Source organism: Balearica regulorum, chromosome 25 (assembly GCF_011004875.1).
Source record: "Balearica regulorum gibbericeps isolate bBalReg1 chromosome 25, bBalReg1.pri, whole genome shotgun sequence".
NCBI lineage: Eukaryota > Metazoa > Chordata > Aves > Gruiformes > Gruidae > Balearica > Balearica regulorum.
The window spans coordinates 3,557,536-3,585,243 of NC_046208.1; the positions used below are offsets into that span (position 1 = coordinate 3,557,536).

Here is a 27,708-nt window from a genome sequence, read left to right on the forward strand (position 1 = left end):
TGGTTTAGGGCCTCCAAAGTCGGTGGAGTGGCACCCATTTGCACCAGAGGAGGATCTGACTGTGCGTATACTTATATATATTTTTTATATATATGTGTGTGTATAGATATATTACATAAATATATATGTATGAAATAATTTAAGAAACATCCCAGACAGCATGCTGTGCTCTTGTGTAGGGCTGGGGAGGCAGCTGCTCACCTCCCCCTGCTCTACCAGCTTTGATTCACAAATGGAAACAGTCTTGAATTAAATTAAAACCCGCACACACACACGCACACACACGACACGGTGCAGAGGCTGTAAAACTCAGAGGTGTGATGCTGGAAAGTCCAGGTGTCCCTGAAGAGATCAGATCAACTAAAGCCAAAGGAGGAGGAAATAAATAAATGAAGGGAAACCAGTAGAGGGGATCTCACTTGTGCCGGTGCTGTGTCCAGCATCGGGTCCTTCATGTCTGCCCAGGCCCCTGTGGGGACACAGGGACAATGTCACAGCCCTGCTCTGTCCTGGCCGGGCTGCGGTGGGGTTGGGAGAGGCTGGTGGGATGTGCATGTCCTGCTGCATTTGCTGTGGACCCGCTTTCTCCTTTGTCACGTGCTTTGCTTTCGTTCCATCCCGGGACTGAGCTTTTTGCTGTCTTGGTCTTGAAGGATGAAAGGGAAAACCCAGCCCCAACTAACTGCTCTCCTCTGTCTGCAGAAAGTTCTCCCAGACCCAGGTTTGGTCCAGCTCAATCCTTCCCACTGACAGAAGAGCTCTGCATGGACTTTCAGAACAGAATGACATTTAAAAAACCCACCCCAAAACCCTAGAAAAACCCAGCACCCCATAAATTACCAGTTTCTTCCAAATACTCCTCATTCCCCATCCCGCTCTCCCCAAACATCCCGGAGGACTGATGAATCCTGGGTCCAACGTGCCACGCTCCAAGTGATCACTGTCGGCTGCAGTGAGGATGGAGGGCCAGGAAAACAACCAAACGGAGCGTGTGAAGGAAAAACCCGAAGGCTTTGGACCACTGTTCCACCTGCCCCCTCCTCTGTGGGAAATGGAAAGCCCCCGGGGCTGCAGTGGCCAGGCTGCGGATCAGCTGGGGAGCAGGACGTGCTCCAGAAAGTAGGTGATGGAGTCCCAGTGCTTCCAGAGGAAGAAGAGGAAGAGGACGAGCAGGGCAGTGCTGAGGATGCGCATGCGGGTCTTCATGAGCGGGGTGATGAAGTTGGCGATGGTGGAGACGAAGACGAGCAGCACGGCCATCAGGGCCAGGATGACGTTGATGAACTTGCCCAGCAGCGCCCGGGCGTTGGCGTTCTCCACCCCTTCCAGCTGCACCACTTGCTGCTGCTGCTGCTGCAGCTCCAGCTTGGTCACCCGTGTCAAGCAGGACTCCACCGCCTCCTGCGAGGGACAACACATCAGGGCTGGCCAGTGGCTCTGAGGGATACCCTACGAGGGCTTTTGGTACTTGCCCCGTGCTCTGAGACCTTGCTGCTGCAAAGTTTTACTTGCACAGCTCCAATGGGTGACCAGCTCAGCTGGAAAGGGGTTTCCCTCTGCAAACCCTTGGCCCATGCGATGTGCACGGCATGCCCCATCCCGCTCTGCCTGTGCCGGGGAAGGTCTTGGTGCTGGGAGCACCTACTGCAGCAGGGGAGATGACTCAAACTGGGACAGCGGGGACTATGTGTTGGCCCACACGTGGCTCCTACCAGCCCAGTGCTACAGCCACCTGCCTGGAGCACCACAGTGGGGACTCGCTGGGGCACAGACAGGGTTTTGGGGACATGGCTTGGTTACCTGCTTCTTGCTATGACAGCATCACAGCAAGGACTTCATCTGCAGGGTGCTAGAGAAAGGGATCCCCCTTGCCCACCCTCCAGCCCAGCGTCCCTCCCTCACCACATGGATGGAGGGTGCAGCGGGGCGCTGAGCCCTCACACTCCCCTACCTGGATGTCCCGTGCCCTCTCGTAGGACTGGTAGGCCACCTTCTCCTCCATGCTGGCCAGCTCCTGTTTCAGGTTGGTCATTTCGTTCTGGTGCAGCTCCGTGAGGTCGTTCAGCTGCTCCTCCAGGCGCTCGTACCTGCACATGGGGGTGGAGGGGCACTGGGGTGGGCAGGTCCCCTTGCGTACCCCCCTGCCCTCCTTCCCCTCACACTGGAGGAACCACCCGGTCCCTCCAACCCACCCCCCTCTGGGCTGAGGCTGGTTATGGCTGATGAAGGGAGAGCATTGCATGATTCTCCACGGCAGCGGTGCTGCTGGGGGTCTGGCAGCGAGGAGGGCAGCAGGACTGCAGCTCCCCATGTCCCTGGCATGCAGGGCTTAGCTGGACAAACCCAGGATGGTGGCTTCGTGGTCCCCAAAAAGCCACCCTGGGTTGACAGATCCTGCCACCCGCCTGTCCTTACCTGTACCGCTCCTCTTGCAAGCACTGCGTCATGTAGGTGTAATCCCGCTGCAGCTGGGCCTTGAGGTCCTCCATGGAGTCCTCCAGGTGTGACTGGCTGTCCTTGATCTCCCGGAGCTCCTCCAGGATGGTGTCGAAGTTATTGTGGTGGCTGTCCAGTGTGTTGGACTTAGGGCTCCCCAAGCCACCGGGTCCTGCCCCTGAGTTGCTGCCACCAGCCGAGCCGGAGGTGGCACTGGAGCACTCGTCATCGCTGCCGTACTTGGGGCTGGAGACCAGGGTGGCACTGCCGCTGAGAGCCCGCGAAGCCTCCTCCGGGTGCCCGTCGTCCAACGTGTCCTTCAGGTGGGCAATGTTGTCCGCGCTGCCAAACTTGTTCCGGATAAGGCTGGCGAATTCCCGGGGCTTGGAGACCACGGCAGTGTGGGTGGCCTGGGACAGACCGGAGAGCCCTCCCTTGACGCCCTCCACCACGCCACCGCCGAAGCCGCTGATGCTGGAGCGAACGTTGGCACCCACATCCTTAAGACCCTGGTGCATGTCCCGGAAGACATCCTTGGGCTGCCGGGAAGGGCCGTTCTGCTCGATCTCCTTCAGCTTCTTGTGGTAGTGCTCCAGCTTCTTGTGCAGCTGCGCGATGGTCTGCGCCGACTTCTGGTTCTTCTTCTCGAAAACCTGCTTGATGCGGGAGGCTTGCTGCTTGTCTGCGTTGTTGGCCAGCTTCAGGTACTCGGCCACGTTGTCATCCCGAGCTTCTTGCTCAATCTTGATCTGCTCGGTGATCTTGAGGATCTTCTGGTGCAGGTGCTCGATGGCGGCTTTTGTCCTGTGAGGGTCAGGGGTGCCATCGGGGACGTCCAGGCAGACGGTGCCGTCGGCGTCGCTGTGCCCGGCGGTGGAGGGCAGGCTGAGTGCGGTCACATCCCCCTTGTCCAGCTGCGAGCAAAGAGAGAGGAGGGTGATGCTCAGCAACTCCCAGGCAGCCCCTGGGGACAGGGCAGGAGAGGAACGGGACAGAGGAGAGAGCGGGAGGCAAGAGCTGGGCAGGAGAATAGTTAACCAGAGCAATAACAAGAAGTTGTTTGTTGGGTTTTTTTCTGGCTGGTTAAGCATTTCCCAGCCATAGCACTACTGCTGGCATCCCAGGAATAAACCAGTTAGAGGGCGTAGCAACAAAATAATTAGAGTTTAGGGGCTGGTTTTGGCCAATTGCTTTCAGCAGGAGCATCCACCACCGGGAGCTGGACTCTGACTTTCCGCCCTCGCTCTGTGCAGAGAGAGGAACCCGCATCTCTGGGCTGCTGGACACTCAGCACCAGCCGGGAAAAAGGAGCGAGGAGCTAAAACTGGAACCCATCATCAAATCTCCCACCAAACCAGCAGTGAGAGCAGGGACTGAGCAACCCAGAGATATTTTGGTCTCGATTTCAGTGTTTGGCTTTTAGCCTAGATGCACACAGGAGTTTTTCAGCTGAAGAGAAGCTGCCATAACCCCAATTTGTGGGTGACTTAGATGCAGCTCCCGATCCCCAGGGAGCAGCAGGCTGCAGGTGCAGGGATTCCTTTGCGTTCTTTTCCGAGGTTTCTCACCTGGCAATGCCAGACCCCTCTGCAAGCACAAGCTGCCACCTACAAAGTTCAGGCACACGCTGATGTCCATTTTACAGATGGAAAAACTGGAGCTTTGGAGGAGGAAGTCACTTGCCTGAGGCCACACTTAAAATCACTGCAGAGCCTGGAGTGCAACCCAGGGTCCTGCCTCACGGTATCTGACCCAGGCACGCTGCTTTGCCACTTGAAAAAAAAAAAAAATCACTAAATCTATCCAGTTGCTGGGTTTTATATGCAGATTCTTATGCAAATCTCAGTGGTTGTATAAATGGCTCCTGGCTTCTAATTAAGAGCTGCTTGAAAGTTAAATACTGTTGGCAGACCTGAATAATTTCTAATTTCCATCACACTTTCCCCGAATGACCCTTTAATAGGGATAATGCTGCGAGATCATTACTTAGGAGCGTGTTATCACCAGGAAATGCCTTGCGCGGGAGGGAGGAATGTTCTCAAGATGCTGCTTATAAACACTCCCATCTGCAGCAGGTTCCATGTGGGGCTTGGAAAAGCGGGGGCAAACGCTGCCCTCCTGTTATTTACTTGCATCTCCTTTTCCTGCGGCGCTGCTGTCCTCCTGTTCTTCTCTCTCCATTGCAGCAGCGCTACCGTAATACTGGGCTGGAGGATGAGAGCAAAGGGGAAACCCAGCAGCCCCCAGCCCACAGGTGGACACAGGGCAGAGCTGGATCAGCACTTTTTTTTTTTTTTTTAAATTAAATAATGCTTAACATATCTGTGGAGTTTTCAGACCCCGCTGCCAGGCTATTCTTAGCTGCTCGGCCAGGCTGGGCCCTTCAGCTGCCCTGCGAAGGGTTTCACTTTGGTTTCTTATCAAGAGGCAGAAATTAGAAGCAGGAGGAAACAGACTTTTTGCCCTGATGCACAATTATCTGTACAGTAAGGGGCAAACGGGCTGGGGCAAAGGAAAAGGCAGCCCTGGAGATGCTGAAATGGGAAACCCCAACGGGGCCGGTGAAGGGGAGAAGCTGCTCAAACTTTTTTTCCAAACAGGGAAAGGTTTGGGAATCACCCAAACCTTTGCCCTTGCAAAGCCAGTCTTTTGGATTTATTTGTGGGAGTGCGGGGGAAAGGGAGGGCAGGATGGGTGCTGAACAGCCTGGATCCACGCTGCCACGGCTGGGGTGAAAGCCTTTCCCCAAGCCCCGCTGAGAGCTCTGCTCTCTCAGACACAGGGCACATCACAGGAAAGCCACAGCAGGTTATCGCTTTGAAAACAACAACAAAAAAAAGACAATACCGATCTCTGCAGTATTAACAGACACTGCTTGCTAAATCCCAGCAAGCCTAAATGACTGTGCAGTGGATTTAACTGGGGGATTAGTAAAAGCCACACTTTCCCTACATGCTGCAAACACGGCACATCAAAATGAAAGCACTGTTTTCCAGCGCTTGTTTTCCAGGCAGGCTTGGAGGGGAGAGCAGGGGCTGATGTGGGATGCAGGAGGAATGCAGGACGCAGGAAGAAAAATTATTCTTATCAACAGAGTTCAACCCAGGAGAGCTGAGATATGCAAAAGGCTCAAGCTAATAAGCTGAGCAAACAGTACTTAGAGGGCCGCGGCTGGGCACAATTATGCAATGCTGGTTTATTTGCTGCTGCAGGTTTGATGGAAGAAAGCCCAGGTGGCAGGTGAGGAGCTCGGGGCCCAGCACCTCGCTCAGGGCCGTGTCCCCGGCGTGGGGCTGCGGGTCTCCCGGCACACCCACGACTGGAAGGGATTTAAACCCATTATTAAGGAATTGCACAATTATTGCAATGTTCAGAACAAAACTCTCAAGACATTTACTCATGCCCTGAACTATTCTGTTTTCCGTACCCTACAGCCTACTGGGAAGCGCAGTGGATGAGCTAATGCCCTGGCTTCTGCTGCATCAACCCCGAGCCAGGACTTTCACTACAAAGAGTGACCGTGGTTCCCGGCTGGAATACAACACATGAAACAGCTGTGGGATGGACCGTATGCGCCTTCCAGCAGGGAAAAAAGAAGTACCACTGAGCTGTCAAGGGATGCTGGCAGGCAGGGCGGACCCGAGGAGCTGCTGCACCGATCCGGCAGCTCCACAGCACGGGTGTCAACGTGCCCCGGGCTCTTGGTGGCTGTGGAAAGCCACGGGGGAGAGGCCACAGCCGGCAGAGAAAGGGATGTGGGGAGGTTGATTCTGGGGCAGTCATTACATGTGGGTGTTTCTGTGGCCCCTTTTCCCCAGAGCATTTTCTCAGCGTAATTTGGGACAGCATCTGTCCCGTGAGTTGGTGATTGCAATTAGCCCAGCATCACAGGGGATGCTCTGGGTGTCCCCAGTCCTGTCCCCGTCCCCACGTGCGTTCACAGCCCCGTGCCTCCCCGAGCGGAGCCGCTATTCCCACCAGACCACGTTACCCACCCCAGGCTTTGAAAATAGATGCAGGAGCCCTGACTCACACTTCCCACCCTCCTTTCAAGCCTGCAGCAGAGACCGAAGCAGGCAGCTCTGTGTGCCCCTCCGCACCCTGCCTGCCCTGCCTGCCCTGCCTGCCCTGCCTGCTGCCCGCTCCTGTGCCACCCCTGGACGGACACAACGGGCCGGTAGCGGCTGCCTCCGCTAATTTACCTGCCTAAGAATAATTTTTCTTACATGATGTAGGGAGGCACGCTCAGGGTTTCAGCTCGCAGCGGAGCTTCCCACCCCGTCTTTGCTGTGCGGGCACGGATCGTACCGGTGGGTTTCATTCACCGAGCACCAGACACTGAGGTACCGAAAGCCCCTGCGGGTCTCTCTGCCCATCGCCATCCTCCCCACGGTCTTATTCCAACCCCAACGGCTGCCGGGACCTACCTCCATCTCTGGCAGGGCTCGGGTCCCCCAGGGTTAGTCGGCGTGGGCTGCTCGGCCGCGTCCCCGGCACGGCACGGAGCCCGGCAGCGATGCGCGGGCAGCGCTGGCTGCCATGGCAGGGTGCCTGGCTGGGGGAAAACGGCAGCTGACAGGAGCAAAGTTTCGGGGGAGCAGCGGGGAGGGAGGGAGGAGGAGATCCTTCCTGCAAACCCTCAGTCAGGGCTGGCCCTGGGTACCTCCCGGGCGCGCAGGGACTGAGCGCAGCGTTGGGACTGAGCCGATGGGTGCAGCAGGATTGCCGACTCAGGAAATCTGCCGGAGCTGTTTACAGCTCTCAGCGACTGGAGCTTTCAGGGCTGTAATGCAAACCCCCCCCCTCGTCCCTGTGGCGGGATATTCACACGCCTCCAGCCCCATACGCTGCCTGTGCCCTGACACGGGGGGGTCGGGACGGGCCGTTGTCATCTGCTGTGTCGCTCACCAGGACATAAAGCCCGGGAGAGGCAGGGGGAGGCACGCATAAAGCAAAACCCTGGGAGGGACCGACGCACGGGAAAAATACAGTTGCCAAGGAAGAAGCGGGGCAGCCCAAGGGAGCTAAAAGCCGGGAACTTGTGTCGGAACCAGGTAGAGTCTCGGCCGTGCCCTGGGACAGACCCGGGTCCGACCCGCTCACAGCACGGAGAGCGATGGGGAAGGCTGCACCAACCCGATCCTGCCACGGGAGAACATGCAATGCACGGAAAACACACCCAGCCGACTGACCAGAAACAAGTGTTTGATACTTCACATGCAACTAAAAAGATATTAAATGGGACAGCTGAAAAGCAAGCAGGAATGACAGCAGGCTCTGGTCCTGCAGAAGCCGGTGGCAGTCCGGAGTCACCCCCCAGGCGCCGCATTTATGCCGGGGCCAGGGGAGCTGGTGAGGGGCCAAAGTCCTGGGCGAGAAAGGAAACCTGGAGCTTGTGCGTTTGCTTCAGCCCAAACCCACGGGGCTGCACAGAGCAGGGTCACTGCAGGATCAGGCCCGGATAAGAGCGATTGAGGGAAGCAGAATTCAAGCCCACAGCCTTACGCTGTGCCAGACCAAAGCCCTGAACGTGCCCTGCTGATGCCAGAGCTGTTTGAAACCTCAAACCAACTGTGGCCACAGACCAGAGCATCTATGCAGCTGCAAACAATGGGCTAAACAAGAAAGGTTCATTTGCAGCACTCTGGTTTAATTCTTTTTTGAAAAAGGCAACAAGACAACAACAGCTTACAAAGTATTTTCAGCCACACATTGAATTGTACAGGCCGGACTGATGGGCTGATCATGACCTAGATGCATGTTTAATGGGGAAGACCGTGCTGCTCCCATAGCTGAGACAAGCCAAGCACCGCTCAGCATCATGCTTCCCATCATCTCTCAGGCTGTCCCTACGTCCATCCGTGCCCTGGAAATGTAATGTGCCGCATCGGAGAGGCTCTGGGTGCAGCGCTGCATCTCTGAGCTACCCCACGGTGCACAGCCAGCACTGCCCGCGCTGGAGCAGCACAAAAATCAACCCATCGTGGCATGGATGGATTTGAACGGTTTGGTTCAACAGCCCCATGAAAGCACCATCCTCAGGTCTTGGTCCCTCTGTATTCTGCAAACGTGAGCTGCTCGAAACCTCGCCACGGGATGGTGGCAAAGCCTCCCCTGTGGGAACACACCCCTTCCAGGAGACACGGGCTCTGACAGGTCTGGGGCAGGGGCTGCCTGCGCTGCCGGGCTGGGGGAACACACGCGGCTGCAGATAAGCTGACGGGAGGAAACGGGCAGAGAAGCCACAGCCTCCTCTTGGGCTGCTCTGAGCTGGGAATGCATTTCCTTGCATCACCCCATCCTTTAGCCCAGCACTGCCGGACCCTCCCGGACCAGCGCCGGTGCCCGCGGTCGCAGCTCTGTGTGCATCGCTGGGTACTGGGAATGGGGAGGAGGCAGAGCTGGAGCAGCCGTCAGGACTGATCTGTGATGTGAAGCTGCCAAAGCACAGTTTGACACCAGTAACTAAAATCCTTGGCCCCTCCGACCCAGGCTCTCGCTGCTGTGGCACCGTGCACAGCGCCCTGCCCAGGGCATCCCCAGCCGTGCCGGTGTTTATACGAGATGGTGCTTGGGAGCAAGGGACAGGCTGGATCGACCCCGCGGCAGCACAGCTTGCCAGCACCGTCTTCCCAAACTGGTCTTGGCTGCTGGCCCCGTGGTGGGGAAGCAGCACTGGAGGCACCCGGCTGGTTCCCCCACCCCAGCCCGGGGACGGCACAGCCCTGCGCTAACCTGAGCGTCCCCGCAGGCCATGTAACCCCTGAGGGAGGGGCTTCTACACACGGAGCCATCAGCAGCCCCCGTGTTTCTCGGTCTGTCCTCTCGGGAGGACAGGATCTCGTAGGCAAAGGCCTCCCCTCCCCATCTGGCTGCGAGTTTGCGCGAGCAACCTCTGTGCATGCCGGCGCTGAGCCCCTTCCCTGCACACTCACCCGCCGTTTGCAGGCACTGGCAGGGGGCTGTGGTACCATCCATACCGAAAGGCACAGAGAAGAGCAGATTCCCCCGGTAAGTTAAACCCACCAGACGCAGAAACCAGCTGTGCCTACCGTACGGTGCTCGGCCGTGCCGGGGAAGGGACTCCGATCCCACCGAGCTGCCCTGGCAAGGGTGGATTTTGCATTCTGGCCAAGTCCCAGGCTGTGGACGCCTCCAGGCATGACACAGGGCAGATTACCAATGGACGTTCATCTTTGGTTTAACATCTCTCATAGCATCACTTCTCGTTTTAGCATGGGAGCCAGAGTTCACTTCCCATCACTCTTCCGCCGCCCCAGCAGGGCAGGAAAAATCCCCAGCTGCATGAGACGCCCTGGAAAACACCCTCCCTGCTCTGAGCTCTGCTTTCCATTTCCCTCATTTAAAGCTCTGGGGCCAGCCCCAAAGCCAATCCGCTCCCCGCCCCGCTTCTGTGCTCAGTCCACCCAGCCTGCGGTTAACTGTAATCCCCCCCGCCCCCCCGAGTTCCCCACACCTCCTGCCAGCTCACAGCCCCCCGCAAACCCTGCCTGACCTGCCAGGCTGTCCCTGGCCCTGGCCTCGGGGAAGGACAGAGGAGCACAGATTTCCCCAGAGGAGGCTGAAGAAGTGAGGACTTGATAAATGCCAGGACGCTCAGGATGAGGCTTTGCAGGCAGCCTGCTGCAATGAGACCTGGAGAGCATATTTTTTATTTACTGGGGACCTCAGACAGCTTGATTCATAGGAAACCACCTATTCTCAGCTTCCCGGTGCAAGGGGAAGGTTAGGGTTAGCAAATAATTGCAGAAGCAAGAATGTCACCTATCAATGCCCTGGCAAAGCGAGGTGGAGCAGCAGTGCAGCATCTCCCCTCCCGAGGGCACAGCCTCCCCTCTGCACGATGCAAAAAACCTTGCTGGCATGGGAAAAGCGGGGTTTTTACAAGGAAATTACCCGAGAGGTCGGTGGCGGACTCCCCTTCATCCTTAGTACCAGCTCTGCTCTAGGAGATTTAGTTCACTGCTCAGAAAGCGGCAGCTATGTTTTTCAGGCCTGCCTGTAAGAGGCAAAGTTAAAAATAAATAAACCCCAGCTCCCATGCAAAGGAAATCCCTGGATGGACATAAAATCACGGCACATTCAGTGTGTGCCGGTGCTGAGTGGTGCAGAATCTGGCCCTGAATGCCTATAAAGTCCCAGTCCGAGCATCTCACCCAAGAGACGGGTCCCCTAGCGATGCAACACAAACACACGGCAAATTTTGAACCTGGGCTCTGCCTTCGCTGGCCGGCATGGGTGGCAGCCAGGGCTGGGCTTAGCGGGAACCCACAGGGCCTGGGCTTAGCAGAGAGAAGCCGATACTAAAAAAAGGAGGAAGACCAGCCAAGCTGCACCAGAGTGTCCTCGACCGGGCTGGAAAAGCTGCGTATGGATTATTGGGAGCCAGGACGCTGACAGAGGTGAAGATCTGCAAAGTCCACTGCTCCTTAACCTCACATTCCTGAGCGCATTTGGTGTCCAAAGCAAGTGGCTTCTCGGCTAAGAGCTCAACCCCTGCAAGCGGCAGCGACGCAGAGCCCAGCAGCAGCCTGACCTTTGCCGGCAGGTACCACCTTGTTCCTCACCCCTTATTCCTACACATCCCCAGTCCTTGCCTTGCCGGAGCCTAGGAGCAGGAAGGAGAGCGGAGGGGGGTACTTACAAAGACACCCAGCAGAGAATTTAAGAGCAATATCCTTTTCCCGGGACAGGATTCGGGAGGATGCGGTTCCGGCATGAGGATTCCCTGGTCATTCCTGCAAAGCGCCTGGCCGGTGCTCCGCGAGGCGGCCGGATCCTCTCCCTCTGTCATGGCTGCGGTTAAGGACTGGAAGGGGCAGAGGATGGTACGACGTGCTTGGCAGAGGAGGCACTACGAGGCTCTGAGGCAGCCAAGAACAAGCAGCACAGGCTGGTGAGCAGGGAGGGAACCCGGGGGGAGCGGGAACAGGCTGGGTGCCGCAGGGGCCGGTCCTGCTCCTCCAACTGTGCTGGGAGAACAAACAGCACCGCCAAGCGCTGCCTGGCCGGGCTGCCTTCCGAACCACGCAGAGAATAAACAAGCAAGCCGCCGCGACACCGCGGTTCCCCGGTCCCCAGTCTGAGCTGGGATGATGCTACCATCCCACGGGGCTCTCGGTGGCAGCGGGCGGGAGCGTGCTCCTCCATGGCGTCCGGTGAAGAGCCGTGCGCGGAAGGTGGCTGCGTGCGTACGGACGGGCAGATCCCTGGCGTGGTGGGGATCCGTTCCCGCTGCCTGCCCTGGGCTCAGCGAGTCCCTGTGCCCCTGTACCTGGGATCCCAGTGTTTCCTAACTCCACACCACATCCCCTGGCTCGGGGACTGTCCCTTGTGCCCTGGGCTTGCAGGTCATCGGGAGGACACCTCTTCAGAGGCGATTCAATGACCATCCCTCACGGGTGAAGCTATTCAGGGCCCTTCCTATGCTTGGAGAATCCTTGGAAAAAATCCTGCTGTTGTTTTTACTGGAAGGAATAACCCCGGGAACTCCAGCAATGGTTCTGCTATTTCACTTAGGGAGTGACACAGCATTAAAACCACAAGCAGCAACCTCAGCCCATGCTGTAGCTGGGTTTTGACACCTCTAACAGGATGCTCATGCAGCTAGGGGGGATTTTTGGCAGCTTATGTAGGAAAGGTTTGAGGGGGAAGGTAGGGAGAGGCAGAGCTGCAGGAGTCACAAGGCAGGACCCTGCTTTGCTCATCCTGACTCAGGAGCCAAATCCTGCTCTCAGCCACAATCCAGCTACCTGCCTGTGGCGGCAGGGGATGGGCAGCACAGATGGAACCTTGGTCCCCCAATCCTGCCCCGTCCTCCCTGGGCATCCACCCCACGCACCAGCCACCCGCTCGACCCAAATCGCCCAGGGGCAGGCGGCAAGGCGGCGTTTGCCGTGCCTGCCTGTCGGGGAGCGGGAGCTGCTGGTGGGCTGGAAACAACAGCCATATGTCAACGAAGGCTGAGGAACACGATGTCTTGTGCTAGGGGGTGAATCAGTACGAGAGTCTGATATTCTTCTTCTCCTGAATTAATTAAGAAGCAATCTTGAGTATCTTTGTCTTCATAGCTATTATCTGCTTTTTCCAAAGTGTTCCTTGAAGCACCATCCCAATGGGAGTGAGGGAACGAGTTCCCACCACCCCCCGGCACTCACAGACTCTCATTCCCCTGCCACACGCGGGGAGATGGAGGCAGCGAGGTGGGAGCTGACCTGGACACCAGGACCCTCACACCTCCACTTCGGGGATGCCTGGCAGGGGCTCGGTTTGCAGCAGAAGTCAGCAGTTCCCCCCAAAACCCTTGGCACTTGTAGGGTCCGCACGCACCGGAGCTCCCTGGCTCACCCCCGGGGACCCCGCCTGGACGCCGAGAGCCCAGCCACGGGGCTGTGGGGCTGCACGGAGAGCAGCTTTACACCACCGTTCCCTCTGTTCACTTTTGCAGTCACCACTGGCCTGTTTTAGCTCCTTCCTCTGGGATTTTAACACCAGAACTCGCCTGGAGTTTGGGTGAGAGGGGAGGGTGTGCTTTGCCTCTGACAGCAAACCCTCCTACAGAGATGCACGGGACTTCACAAACACATCAAAGTGGTGGCTCTAGTTTCCAGCTAGGGAAACTGAGGCAGAGAGTGAAGGGAACCCCCTGCCTGTGTTAGATGTGGGGACAGCAACCAAAAGTAGCAACACTTGAAGGTCCCGTGTCCCCTTAGCTGGTACCAGCTCCCTGGGGGCTCCTAGGCACCTCCAGAAAGCAGGCTGCCTGCTCAGGAGCTCAGCTTCAGGCTTTTGGTTTTAGGATTTCTGACCCCAGCACCACAAAACTCCCATCAAAAGAGAGTTTTAGGGGCAGCAAAGCATCACCAGCATCCCACCATCCGAGCCACCCCAGCATGCCCGGCCGACCCCCCTTGCCACCACCATGTCCTCACCCACCGCAGGGAGAAAGGATACTCAAGAAGCACCATGGAGCAAACCCTGTTTCCAACCGGCAAGCCCCCGGCCCTGGGGCATCTCCTCTCCGTGATGGAGCTGGGCTGGGGCTGCTCAGCAGCCCGACAGGCCACGCTGGCCCCGGGGGGGTCACGGCTGGGTTGCGCAGAGTCCCCGTCCCTGTCCCCGTCCCAGTTGTCGACTGAGACCAGTTCTGGGTAACCGGAGCCGTAGGAGGCGAGAAATCACGTCCCCGCCCTGAAACCGAAGGCGGTCAGATGCCGGCGGGGCCAGAGGGAGCCAGGGCCAAGCTGGACATGCTGCAGCCAGAAAGAGATGCCTGAGCAGGGGAGATGAATGTGCCCGACAGCCCTGGGCCGGCGCGGCGAGGGCTGAGCCGTCCTGCAGCCTCCCGGCCACCGCTCGCCCAAACCCCTCCGTGCCCCTGGGCCACAGCTGCCCCTGGGGTGGATGCTCAGAAACCGTTGGTTCCTCCCTGCTGACTTTAATCCGTCTCACCCTGATATAGTCACTGACCCAGCAGGCATCTAAATTTAGCGAGATGAATCCTGCGCTGTGTTTGGAGGGCTGGTGCCCTTGAGGCAGCAGGACGGCGGGGATGGGGCCGTAAGGACAGGACCCCCCCTGTGAGGCAGAGCCCCAGGACCACAGACCACCTCCCGCAGAGTCTGGGCAGGCGGCAGGGAAGGAGGGAGGCGATGGGAGCTGGGAAACGGCACACGTGGGCTACGAGCCCATAAATAAGCACAGCTTGTAGGCTCAGCAGCCGGCCTGGCCCGCAAACCCAAAGCCAAGACGAGACATGAATCCCCCCTGCTCCCCCCCATCCCTCCCCTGTGTCTCATGGGAGAAGCATCTGGGCTGGGGGGGACCAAGGTGGCTGCGGGAGGGGCACGGGGGGGCTGCGGGCAGCGGCGGCAGCTGGTGCTGTCACTTGCCGAGGGATGCCGAGGGCAGGCGGGCAGCGAGCCCAGCTGGGGTCCGGCCCCTCGCACCCCTCGGCCGGGGCTGAGCACTTGCACTCGTGACACTTGTGAGCGGATCCCTCAGGGATGCCGGGGAGAAGCCGGCGGACGGAGGGACGGACGGAGGGACGGAGGGAGGGACAGACGGACGGACGGAGGGACAGACGGACGGACGGAGGGACAGACAGACGGAGGGACGGACACAGGGACGGAGGGACAGACGGAGGGACGGACGGGGGGAGGGACGGACGGGGGGAGGGACGGACGGAGGGAGGGACGGACGGACGGAGGGACGGACGGAGGGAGGGACAGACGGAGGGAGGGACAGACAGACGCCCGCGCACGCCGGTGCGGTAACGCCGCCCTCTAACGGCCATCGGCCCCGGAGCCAGCCCGCTCCCACGGGCTCCCTCCCGCTCGCCCCCCGCCGCTGCTCGGGGTGGGTTGCGGGGGTTCGGGGGGTGACCCCGAGGCCCCGGCGCAACGCGGGGTCTCACCTGGACGTGGACCATCCCGCAGTCCCCGCAGGCGTCCGCGCAGCTCCCCGGCAACACCAGGCACAAAACCCCGCGGCCGCCCCGGTCCAGCTCCGGCCACCCCGACGGGGACGAGGGTCCCCCCGGGATGCTCTGCCCCGCCAGCGCTGCCGCTCGGCTCTACCCCACCGTCGCGGGGGGATCGGGGTCCACGGGGAGACCCCACAGCCGCTGCTGCCGGCGCCGGGGCCCGGCCGGCTGTGCCAGCCGGTAATGTCCGTCTGGCCGCCTCTCGCACAAGGCGCTGGCGGGTCACCAGGAGGAGATTAGTGAGATAAGGAGAAGGCTCTCAGCCATGCTCCCATCACCACGCGTGGTCCCTGCCCGCAGCCTCCCCCTGCCCCAACCGTGCCACTGCCACCACCGCCGTCACTCGTGCCACCACGTCCGCAAGCTGGCACATCCTCATGCGAAACGCCGACACCGGCACCGGCCACGGGCTCTCTCAGACACACTGACACCAACGCACGCCTCAAATACACCACCCCACTTTGGCTAAGCAAGCGAGCCACGCGCAACGGGACGCACAGGAGAGCAGCTGCTTGAAATCCAGCGGTGGCCGTTGGTACCCGCAGCCCCCGAGAAGTGGCTCCCCCAGCCCACCCGACAGGCTCGTCAGCGAGCAGAGATCTGTGTTAGGGCAAAGCAGAGAGCACGGTCCCCATGTACAAACGTACAAAACCTCGGTCCCAAGCTGCGTGCAATTGCCAGCAGGAGGCAGGGGACATCCAGGCCACCGCGCTGTCATCCCACCCTCACCCGGAGCTGCTCTTTGCATGCACAAGGTGGGCAGCGTGTGGTGGGGAAGGCTGGGGGGGGGAAAAGCCACAAACACATCTGCTCCAGGTGGGCATCACCCCATTAAACAAAGCCTTGTCCCCAGCTTGGTCCCCGACCTGCAGTCCTGGTGACAGCCCCCCATCCCCAGCTGGGGGTTACCGCTCGGCAATGCTCCCCGCGACAGGCAGCTGTGCCAGGGCACCAGGCAGCTGCAGGTGCAGGCAGCACGCGGGCAGCGCCGGGGTGGGGGGGGCACACGAGGCATCTCTCCTATGACACCGTGAGCCCCAGCCAGAACCGGCACTGAATGCCCAGACTGTGCCATGGTCCCGTTCACCTCCTCCAGCCACCCTGTCCGCTCCCTGCGCCGCAGCACCCCGGCAGCTGCCTCTTGGGGGGACTTAGGGGGTGCAGGGGGGACGAACCGCGTGTGCCCGGCCCCAGCGGGGCTGAAGGTGGCCCAGTGCCGGCAGGGACTGCAGGGTGAGGAACCGGCGCAGGTGAAGGTAGGGAAGGGAAAACTGCAGGATCCTAATTAAGGAAAAAGAAAGGAAAAAAAAAAAAGAATAGCTGTTCAAAAAGCGCTTGCTGAGGCTGAGCAATTCCACGAGGGATTAATCCAGCGTGCGCTAGGCCCGTTACACAATAGATGGAAAATTCAGTGTGAAATTTCTGGGGGGAAAAAAGACTCTTTCACAGGGGTCCTGTGCACCCCCAGAGTGGCGGCTTCCAAACTGAGGGTGAAAAGGGGAGGAGGTAAAGGCGTTTGACCCCGGCGGGACAGGGCAGAGGCGATGCGAAGCGATTGCTGGCACAAAGCCCCGGTGCAAACCCGCCTGCTGGGGTCCGGCAGAGCCGCGTCGGGTGTGCTCGAGCCCAGGGCACGGCAGCACCAGCCGTCCCTGTGGAAGAGGAGCTGGTATGCCGTGGGCAGGAGGCTGGGGTTCCTGAGGGCTATGGAAAAGTAATACGGCATGAGAATATCACATAGCTCTTGTTTCTCTAAATAGGTTATTTTTCCACTGCCCCACAAAGGCCCCAGTATCGCTTCTCTCCTTATTACTCTTTGTGTCATATGCAGTTAATTATTCATCCCGTTTCTGCACTCTGTGCTGCTCCGTGAGCGGACACAGACCCGCTCTGCTCTCGCCTCTCCGGTGCAAATCGCTTCGGATCAAAGCTTTGACCATAACCCCAGAGAGCTCAGCGGGACTGGGCTCCTTGCAAGGCTGATGCCATGGGCCAGATGGAAAAAATTTTGGCTGCAGGTGCTCAATGGTGCTCACCGTTCAGGTGCTGAACAACCTGAATGGCCCCTGGCCCTGCTCGGACACTTGGTCCCGGTGCTGCGTGCTGGTGGGGAGGAGCGGGGACTGCCAGGAAGGGTCAGGGTGCCCTGATTTGCACACAGTAAAGGCGGAGAGGAGGACCTGGGCGGCTGTTTCTTGCAAAGCTGCTGATACAATGACGTGTTTATCCTCTGGGACCAGATTCCCGCGCCCCGGCGGTGGCCCTGTCCCCGCACGGCTGTGGCAGGGGAGCAGCGCTGGCACCCACTGCAAGCCGCGACTGTCAGCTGCAGTTCGGTGCTGAAACTGCCGAGCAAAAACAGAAAGAAAAAGTATCTGGTTGATCCTCTTTCCATTAGCTCAGAGGGCAACAGAAGTCTCCAGGTCAGATTTCCCTCTCGGACACTCAGTGCCAAGGAGAGAGGAGCAGTTGGGTGGGTGGGGGGGAGGTGGGAAGCATTGCCCCCAGCCCCTGCACCCACTGGGTCCCACTGCTTGGGGCGGAGTGCAGGGACCTGACACCCCCACTGCTATCCTGCCCTGGCAGCTCTGCCCAGCCACTGCCACCCTATTAAACAGCTGTTCCCGTAAAAGCCACCCAGACACCCACCCAAGAGCCTCCACGGGGTGCGGGAGCCTGCCTGGCCATCTCCCCACCCCAAGCCCTACTGCTTTGCGGATTCACTGCTGGTGTTTTCAGGTAAATTAAAAAAAAAAAAAAAAAAGAAAAAAAGAAAAAAAGAAAAGAGGATGCATCTAGCCCTCAGGGCTGCAGAGAGTGGTTTTAGAGCATGACACCCCCCCCGAGCTCCAAAAGCCAAGGAGAGAAGCCGGCACAGAGAATCCCACCAGCACCCGGAACACCTCTCACCGCTCGCACTGTGTCCTCAGCGTGCCGTGCTGCTGCGCTAATCTCAGCTGTTTCATAATTAACGTGGCTAAACACTAGATGGAAATACCATCCTCCCCATTAGCTCTGCACAGCGCAGTTTAAAAATCACTTCGGGTGGGACCAATTTGCAGCTGCCCGGCCAAGCGCTGGGCTGCCTGGGGTCCCCTCCGACCCCGCGCCGGGGGTCCCACCCCACCGGCACAGAGCTCTTGCCAGGTGCCTCTTCCTCTCTCCCTCAAATCCCGCTCTGGGAATCGGACCGAGGCGTGTCCCTGCCATCATCTTCCCGCGAGAGGAGCATCAACCCCAGCAGCCTCTGGACCCAACTCACTCCTGGGCAGGGGCTGCCGTCCGCCATCCTGCACACCCGGTGCCACCAGCGCTGCCCCGAGGCACAGCCTCCTCCTGACAGCATTTTGGGGTGCTCTGCACCCAGTCCTGCCCCAGCACCCCAGGGTGGGCTCGTGCCCCGTGTGGCGCAGCCCTACCTTATCGGCCAGGCACTCGGTGTCCTCGGTGAGCAGGTAGACGGCCCCGCTCTCGGCCAGGAGGATGGCAGTGTCGGTGGTGGAGGAGGACCTGGGGCGGCCCTGGTGCTGATGCAGGATGGCGGTGAGACTGCTGTCCTGGGGGGCCTTGCGGACGAGGTGGGGGCTCCCTTTCTGGGGCTCCAGCGAGCCGCTCTTGGCCCGCCGGCTGCCACTGTGCAGGCTGGTGCCGCGCTTGATGGAGGGGCGGGAGCGGATCTGCTGCAGCACCCGGTTGAAGGCGGTGGGACGCGCCGGGAGGTCGTGTAGGGACATGGCGTAGGAAACGCGGTGCATCTCTGGGGACCGCTCCTTCTCGTCGGGGGAGTCGTGGTCGGACATGCCGTAGTGCGGCGGCAGCGAGTCCTGCGAGTTCTGGTGCTCCCGCTCCCGTGACCGCCGGCGGCTGTGGAAAAGGTGCTTCAGACCATGGCCAAACATGGACCCTTCAGAGAGCTGCTGGATTTTCTGCAGGAGAAGAGAGAAAACAATCCTTGTTACTCTCAGGAAGGGACGGCATCCACCCGCTTTGGCACAAACAGCGCTGAGCACCAAAACGAAACGGGAAGCTCGAAGGCTTAAAGAGCTTCTGGAGGGCTCTGCGGACCCCACAGCATTCCAAAGGGATCTGCGAAAGGGAAAAAGCCCTGCTGCTGTCACTGCACTTTATACCCATGGAAAAGTATTAAACATTAGTGGCCATTTGATGGTACGCAGGGCTGAGCAATGTGGCTCGGGACGGCTCAGGCATGCAGCTCCAACAGCGTTCCCCACACCGGAGGGAGGTCTCCGATGATCGTTGGCTAATCCCTAGAAGTAGCAAGAGGAGCAGAAAGACCCTTCAGAGCAACGGAGGGAGGAGGTGCCTGCTGCAGCCAACGCCACGTGCTGCGCAGAGACCCCGACCCTGCGGGCAGTGGGGATGGAGCAGCCTTTTCCTTCGCGAGAAGAACCAGGGTTACTCCCACCCTCGGAGCCTCGGCCACCGACGTGCTGCCAAGAGCCTTTTGCTCTCCAAAACGTGCTCCAGGAAGGATCAGGGAGGGCTTTTCCCCAGGGGATTTTCCATGACCTCTGAGCACAGCACAGACCAGGCTGGCCTCGCTTTACAGGGGTGAAACTGCTGCTCGTGGCCCAGTGCCACCAAATCCAGTCCCCGCTGGGCAGCGACTGGTTTCCAGCAGGAGATGGGGGCACGCTGCTCCCCCGGGTACCCCCGGGTCTTCCTCTCCCAGGGGGCTACGAGATGCGTGTTCCCACAGAGCACACGGCTTTTCTTGTGCCGGCTCCTGGGAATCGGGGTGTACGCTGGCTGCAGCGAAGTCATGCAATATAGATGGTGGAACAGATCGTGCTCTTGATTACAGCCAGGTCAGCCCAGAGCGGTTTCCCTGCAGTCACTGGAATGCCCAGATTTGCATCCATGGGAAGATTTTGGCTGGGTGCCCTCTGCAATCCCCTGCGTGTGGTCGACCGGGGCAGCAGTGGCGTGGCCAACAACTTCCAGAGTCTGCAAAGGGCTCAGCAGATCCCAGATCCCTGAGCCATCGTGGCTCCCGGGCAGCAAGGAAATGATCTTGGGATGTCGAAAGATCCTGTCGCCTCCCGAAGCGGCCTCGGCTACCAGGAACCCAGCAGATCACAAGGCACAGGCCTGCCCTGTGGCTCTGTCTCTATTTTGGGGTTAAGCCGAGCACCCTACCTTTGAGGATGCCAGTCCTGACCCTGCTGACGTTCAGGGGTGTTTCACCACTGATTTAGTGGCTGGGACTCTCCCCGGGGATGCTGGTTCCCGTAACTGCGGCGCTGCCGTTTACTTATGCTCAAAAAGCAGCGTGAAGCGGACTCTGAACCGGGAGCTACTCATAGCCCCAGCCCACACTTGGCAAAAACCCTGGCTGTTGGAAAAGCAGTGATGTTGGAGACACGACCTCCAGGAGCTGCGGACAGTGGAGGATTTCATGGCCATACAGAAAGGACTCCATATCCTGAAAACCCCAGGCATTAAAGCCACGAGGTCCAAATCCGTAAGGGCCTAATTCTCATCGCTCCTGTAACACTGACAAGGAATCAGCAATTAGATCCTGTGGCACTAAACACTATAGGCAAACCCTTTAATCCTCCTGTTATCCATTCATAATGAAAATTTCTATCCTTTCGGTTTTTCCTGAGAAATATATAATAAATCTACGGTGCCAAATTGCTACTTCAGGAAATTGTGATTTAAATTTTATTCTATTTATAGAGTCTCTATGGAAACAGAGACAGCATTAGATAGGTAATAACCATAAACTCACAGATTTCTACCATGAAGTGTACGGCATGCCCTCGGATGCACAGTTAGCCCTTTAGAAGGTCCAAGCGAAAAGAAATGACCAACTCCCTTCCTTGAGGATAAAGAAAACAAAATAAAAGCGAAGCTGGCAATAAAGGAGAGGACGTTTTCCCAGCACCAGCGTGGAGGTGGAACCCAGCTGCCCTCGGGATTCTTGGCCCAACAGCTCCATCTGATAGAAATCAACCTTTAAAATAAAACCTCTCCTCCGGCCCTTTCCAACTTCTCCTGAAAAAAAACCTTTCCTGGGCTCTGTAGGTAGGGCTCCGGGTGTGACGGTAAGGGATCTGCATGGGAAAAAGGGGAAGGGAAGCAAAAAGAGGAATCCCAGCCCTGCTTGTCCTGGGCTTGAATCCCACCGGATCGACGGCGGCTTGTCAAGCTAACGGCTTGTCTGCATTAAAGAGTTGTCAGGAGTGGTGACCAAGCCATTCTGCAATGGTTATTGCAGAGAATTTGCTGATGTAAAAACTCTGTTTTCTTATGTTATTCCGGGATATTTCTGCACTTCCAAAGCAGAGGCATTTTTCTGGCACGAAACTACCCGTGGCTCAGAACAGAGCGTCTGCACAGGCTATTTTAGAACAGCCGTTGCTTAATAACTGATGCAATGGATACGGAGATTAATTTCTCAGCGTAGACAGCTGTAAAACACTAAGATTAATACAAAAATATCTTTATTTCTTTTTGTCTTTTTCATTAATGCAGCCAGGGTCTCCTGCTCGGTGGTGGGGACTTGTTTCCACGGACGTCAAAGGAGCGGCTCCTGCATCGCATCCCCCGTAAAGGGGATCAGTTCTCGCTGGCTGCGGCAGCGTCAAGCCCAAGGCGCACGGTTTGGCTGAGCACAGCTCTGGGCTGACCACGGTCACGCTCTCTGCCTCTTTCTTACGGGTTTATCCACTGATGGAAACTAATCGCTGAAATGTGAGAAGGCAGGAGGGGGCTGCACGAACCCCCCCGTACCCATCCCACAGAGTCTCAGCCCTGTGGGGACACGGTGGGGACAAGCCATGGCTGGCCAAGAGGTAAAAAAAAAACCCCCATTTTAACCCAGTCTTGCAGGAAGACAGTGACTCAGATGACTGTTTTGTCTGGGACGCTGCTCTTTGGCAACACCCGCCGGAAAGGCAGGGGCTGCCCTTGCCCGCTGTGGGGGGCTGTGCGTCCCCCCTCCGGCTGGGGCCGTGCCGGGCTCTCCAGGACCGGTGCTCCTGCCGCTGCCGAACGGCCACACAGTCCGAAACCCCCCAGTTTCTCACTAAATGGTGTTCCAGTTCTGCCCCGACATCCATACCTCTTACTCGGCTTTCAGACGCGCAAGGAGGGGATCTTGTTGCCATGACCTTACAGCACAGCCACATGCTGTGAAGTCCTGCTCAATCATTACTATTATTAATTATTTATATCCCTGGCCTGCCCAGAGGCTCCAGCCAAGACTCTGCAGCCCTTTGGAGGCATTGCACAGACACAGTGGAAAACTGTCCCATCCCATCCCATCCTGTCCATCCCATACATCCCATCCCGTCCATCCCATCGCATCCTGTCCATCCCATCTCACCCATCCCATCCCATCCATCCCATCCTGTCCATCCCATCCCATCCCACCCCTTCCATCCCATCCATCCCATCCCATCCCATCCATCTCATCCCATCCCATCCCATCCCATCCCACCCCTTCCATCCCATCCATCCCATCCCATCCCATCCATCTCATCCCATCCAATCCCATCCCATCCTGCCCATCCCGTCCCATCCCACCCCTTCCATCCCATCCCACCCCTTCCATCCCATCCATCCCATCCCATCCCGTCCATCCCACCCCACGGCGCTCCATATTTAAGGTGTGTGGGAGCTGTTCCCCAGTGGGCAGAGCCAGGGAAGGAGCCCTGCACAGCTCGCAGCCCTGCAAACTGCAGCTGGACCCCGGGAGGTCCCGTTCACCCCCGCACAGGGTTTCTAGTCCTTCTGCTGCTTTTCCCGGCTGATCCTCCTATGGGTCCCCAGCAAGGGGGTCCTACCACCACCCCGCACCCCGCTTCTGGCAGCTGGGCTGGGGGCCAGGGGCAGAGTTGTCCCCCCCAGGGTGCCAGCCAGCCCAGTGGCCCCTCGCAGCTCTATCTCACACCAGCATCCTGAGCTCCTGTTCTGCCGCTCCTCCTGCTGCCACAAACGCCAAGGAAAACGTATAGATGTTCTAAAATGGAAAATAAAGCACTCCCCCACACATGCTTCTCCTCCCAGGGACAGGATGAGAGAACAAACATGTGACAAACGTTAGTCATGTTGTTTAATGCACTACCAAAACGCCGTAGTGACACGCAGCTCCTTAAACGCTCGCTGGAATAACATCTGTGGGGCCGGCACCGGATGCCCAGGTGTGGCTCCGGCCGGGGGGGGCTGCGGACCCCTGCGAGCCCCCGACCTCGGGTGGCGTTTGCAGAGCGAGATCTCTGCTGCCGGTGCTGAGAGGAGCCAGATGTGCTCCCGGGGGAATAACGCAGCGAGTGGCAGCCCACGGCCGCTTCTCCCACGGCTGTCACCTCTGCGTCTCCCGAACTGACTGCAGGGATGCTGAGAGCCGAAATTCGGTGGGAAGCGAGGATGGGGATCCCAAGGGGTCAGATCTGGGGGGGGGGGGGCTGGGACCATAGGCAGCTGGGCACGGAGAGCTTGGCCTCAGCCGAGCGGCCCACACCAACGTGACCGTGTGTCTGCTGGGAAGCGTCGCACGACTCCCAGGAGGGCAGCGCACCCCAGCCTCAGCTCTCACCCCTCCACCGCCCCTGGCCAAGCCCTGGGGAAGCACCCTGCCCGGGAGGATGCTCTCCTCTCCCTGGGGGACCGGGGGGTCCCAGCGTACAGCTCCGCAGCAGTCAGACTGGGGACCCACCGGGGTCCCTGCCCGCAGCCCGAGAGCTTTTGATGAGTGATGCCCTGGGGAGATGATGGATGCGGCTGCTCCAGGGACCGCGCTGCTCCTGCTCAAGCTGCTTGACAACAGCTCCATCCCACTAACCACAGGGGAGCCGGCTCACCTTGGCGGTGTCCTTTCAAGACCAAAATATGCCTGGAAAACTGTTCGTGCGAAGGATTAAATATAAATGTACCTGAGGGTTTAGAATAGGGGCTGGTGACCTTTATGGAGAGGAGGAGTCCTCTGCATCCTCCCTGCAGTGAGCAGCGTGCACAGGCACCGCCACGGGGAGCCCTCTGAACCACATCAAGGGGTCTCCACCCCCAGACCCATCCCCTTGTAGTGAGGGAGGGGTTTGACTAGCTGAGTGGGTTTGACCTGCTATGAGTAAATGGGAGGTTAATGCTTCGCCCCATCCCCTCCGGCCATCCCCGTGCCAACCCCATTGCTCAGGGTAGGACCTGGGCTGGGGACTGCACGTCCCGTGGTGGGACCTCTCCTTGTCCTTCATCTCCTTCCTCCTCTGGAGAAGCTCCCCAGCTCCAGAAGCCATGGGGAAGTTTTCTGTCCATAGATGTGGGGTTTGGATCAGGCCCTGGGAATGGGGAAGGGCTCAGGTCAGTGCTTCTGGACTCCTGCTGATCTTGGCTTTCAGGTTCAAAGGAGGGAAAGGCGGGAGCCATGAAGACTAAGATCGTGAAACTGGAGATGGAAATGATGTCAGGCTTCAACTTTCAGCCCTTGGCCAGATCGACCCATTTGGGAAAACAGAGAGAGAGAGAGAGAGAGAGACCCAGGGAAAACACTCAGCTCTGAGATGCTCGGAGCAAGCGGGAGTGGGACCAAGCGGTGAATGCCTTGGTGGTGGGACACCCCGGACACCCCGGCAGCCACGAGAGGCTGGATGTCTCCTTCTGCAGTGTTTTGTATGGATCCAGTCGCTCTGCTGCAGAGCACAGAAATCCCTGCCACCCAACATATTCTTAAGCAGAACTATGTGTCATGCATCTGCTTTGCTCCTTGCCAGAACTTTTTTTTTTTTCCCCCCCTCTCTTTTTCCCTAATGGAGCCCTCGCTCTCCGCAAAAGAGCTGGAGTCGGGGCTGGGGAACGGAGAGCTGCCGCGGATCTGCCGGGGTTAGGGGATGGTGATGACACAAGGCAGCCTGTTGTTTCTAGGTTGCCAGCTCAAATCCATCTTCGGCTGGCAGCAAACGAAAGTTTACATCTGCTGCTTGTTCACTGTCCACCGGGAGATGATGCTGTGGGTCTTGGTGCGTGGCACCGTGCCAGCCTGGGGACAGCAGAGGGGTGAAGGACCAGCTTGCTTGAACCCACCCCACCGTGGTGAATCCAGAGCAGGGAGAGCAGCTCCAGAAGAGGTTCTGGGCAGGAAAACTTTAAGATTTTATTAATGATGCCACTAATTGTAGCAACAGGAGGCAAAGTGGCTGAATTGGTGGTGTCTGTGGTAAGGCCAGGCAGAGCGCCCAGCTCTGCCGCGGAAACCGTGGGCAGCACCGAGACACAATTTTTCATGCGTTCTGCCTGGCAAAGCAAGTTTGAGGAGTCACTCCATGCGGGCAATTAATTGCTGAGCTACAAACGCGTTAAAGGCGAGCATCGCGAAGCAGACCTGCATTAGGGTATCGTACTCACATCGATAAAATCAATGGGCGTTTGGCCACCGCTGTTGCTGTGAGCTGGACCGGACTGCAGACCAGGCTGAGCTTCAGCCTGGAGCCGGACGCACCGACCGAGGGACGCGTGGCCTGGTGACCATCCCCACCGTGAGCTGTGGCTCCTTTTGCCCCACGTTCCCACCCCTTCCTGACTCACCGTGCTGGTGAAAAGGGCCCCAGGTGGGATGGAGAGAAGCTGGGGAATGATGCGGATGAGAAACACCCCCTTGGCCAAGCCAAGTCGAGCTTCCTCGAGGTAAGGGTGTCCCACCCCACCAAGCCTGAGCACCGCATCCCCACGGACGTGCCTTGCTCTGGCACGGGGGTCTCCTCTCCAGCTGTTCTTTAGGGTGGCGGCACCAGCTGTACATCACATCCGCAAAGCCAAAACGGCCTCAGGAGCAGGAGCTGCTGCTCGGACATCAAGGAAAAGGCACCGCGTGTTGCAGCGAGCAGCGTCCTGCAGCCATGGGGCTTCTTGTGCTTAAAGCAGCCAAGTTCTACGGGAACGGGGTTTTTATTTCCTGGCTGCCTTTCTGGAAGGGAAGCATGCAGGCACGGCAGCAGCCTAGCAGTCCTGGCTGTGCTTCCCGGCTTCCATATGACCTTGACCGTGCCAGTAAGACCTTCTAGGCCACGCAGCAGGCTGGGGTGCTCCACGACAAGGGTCTCTGTCCTGGATGCCAGGCTGCCCTTGGGTGACCACCCACATTTTCCACTTTTGTCCAGGTCTTTTTGAAACTAAAGAGTGGAAGTGGCACCTCCGTAGCATCGTGGCGTGACCGCCACATTGCCTTTGACAGCGCTGCCATGAGCACGCTCTGCCCGTGGCCGCAACATGCTGCGGCGCCTGAAAACATCAAAGTTACAAGCAGGGAATTCATCTCTGCAAAATAAAACCCCACCGCGTCCACACCAGCAGGACCCTGTTGAACGGCCGGGGGTCAGAGCTGCTCCGCTTTGAAACCCGCAGGAAATTTCTGCCCAATTTCACATGGGACCGCCCTGTCCTGCCTGCCCGTATCCCTGCCCGCGCCCTGCCGGGAGGACCGGCTCCCTTCTCTCCTGCAGCGCTGCAGTGCCGCGTAACTTGTTTTCCTCATTTACCGGACACAGCCCGAAGGCACCGGAGGAGCAGCCTCGGGGCCATTTGTACACCGGCAGTTCCCGGCTGCCGCAGCACTAATCCTGTCAGCACGGCTGGCAGTCTCCCGAGCGTCTCCCCGTGACTCCGGCCGTTATTTACCAACGTCTGCTCAGCCCCTTTGCAGGGGGACAGCCCTGTTACCCCAAAAAAGCCCGCTCAGGTGATGGCAGCCTGCTCTGGACCTGCCCCGGGGTGTGACCCTCATGCCCGCAGGCCCCTTGGCAAGGGCGGGTGGTGACACCAGTGTCCTCCCGCCTCTCCCACCGCCGCCCCGTTATTATCGCTGCTCTTGGTGGCCACGCTGCAGCAGGGCCACGGCCTCAGCGGTGCCCAGCCCCGTGCGTGCCTGTGCGAGCCTACCACGAGGCATCTCGACCCGGGGAGGTGGCCCACCTCGGGGGCACCCACACCTCAGGGGCATACCCTCCCCTGGGAGCATCCCCAGTGCAGGAGCATCCCCGGTCCGGGAGCATCCCAACCTGGGACCTCTTCATCCCAGGAGCGTCCCCATCCAGGAGCGTCCCCATCCCGGGGCCATCCCCATCCCGGGGCCATCCCACATCCTCCAAGGTCACACCTGTAGCAGAGGAGGGACCAGGGTGCGGGGGTGCTGGTACCCCACCACGGCGTACATCCCACCGGTAACCTCGCCGGGTGCTCACCACACCGGTAACGCCAACGGTAACGCCATAGGGTGCTTGCCCCATTGGTAACCCCGCTGTCCACCCTAACGGGTCCTCGCCCCTCCGGTGACCCCGCCGGGATGCTCGCCCCGTTGCCAACCCACCGGTACCCACCGGCCGGTGCCCCCCGCCGCCTCACCTTCAGGTCGGGGGGCTTGGTGCGCGGCGGTGGGACGGCGCCCGCCTCGGGGGCCGCCGCCGCCTCCCCGGGCTTGGCCTCCATGGCGGCGGGGCCGGGCGGCTCCTCCGCGACGCCGGGGTCCTCCTCGGCTTGCCGCAGCTCGTCCGACCGGCACCGCTTCATACCGGTGCGCCGTACCCCCCCGGGAGGCGGGGGCGCCTACGGCCGCGGCGGCGGCGGCGGGCAACGCCCGGGCGGCCGCTGCGGGGCCCGCGGGCTGCGCCCCCCCGCCCCGCCCGCGCCTGCCCCGCCGTGCCCGGGCCGGGCGGCGGCTCCGCGCCGCGGCGGCTCCGCGCCCGCCGGCATCGGCATCGGCATCCCCACCGCCGCCGCCGCCGCCGGGGCCTGAGTGGCGGCCGTCCCGG

General features: G+C 59.3%; 1 protein-coding gene across 5 annotated transcripts; it reads right to left on the bottom strand.

The window, feature by feature from the left end:
* Window positions 1-164: 164 nt before the first annotated feature.
* On the bottom strand, window positions 165-27,679 carry TMCC2 (transmembrane and coiled-coil domain family 2). Of its 5 annotated transcripts, none has more exons than XM_075775865.1 (5): window positions 27,302-27,679; window positions 18,361-18,867; window positions 2,416-3,350; window positions 1,952-2,087; window positions 165-1,401 (listed from the first exon to the last, which is right to left on the bottom strand). In XM_075775865.1, the coding sequence occupies exons 1-5, from the start codon at window positions 27,464-27,466 to the stop codon at window positions 1,090-1,092; spliced, it is 2,055 nt and encodes a 684-aa protein (XP_075631980.1). In that variant the 5' UTR covers window positions 27,467-27,679; the 3' UTR covers window positions 165-1,089. The 5 variants fall into 5 exon arrangements, with proteins under 5 accessions (XP_075631980.1, XP_075631982.1, XP_075631983.1 ...); XM_075775867.1 differs by lacking the exons at window positions 18,361-18,867; window positions 27,302-27,679 and adding exons at window positions 11,102-11,244; window positions 13,411-13,556; XM_075775868.1 differs by lacking the exons at window positions 18,361-18,867; window positions 27,302-27,679 and adding exons at window positions 10,354-10,456; window positions 11,102-11,233.
* Window positions 27,680-27,708: the final 29 nt, after the last annotated feature.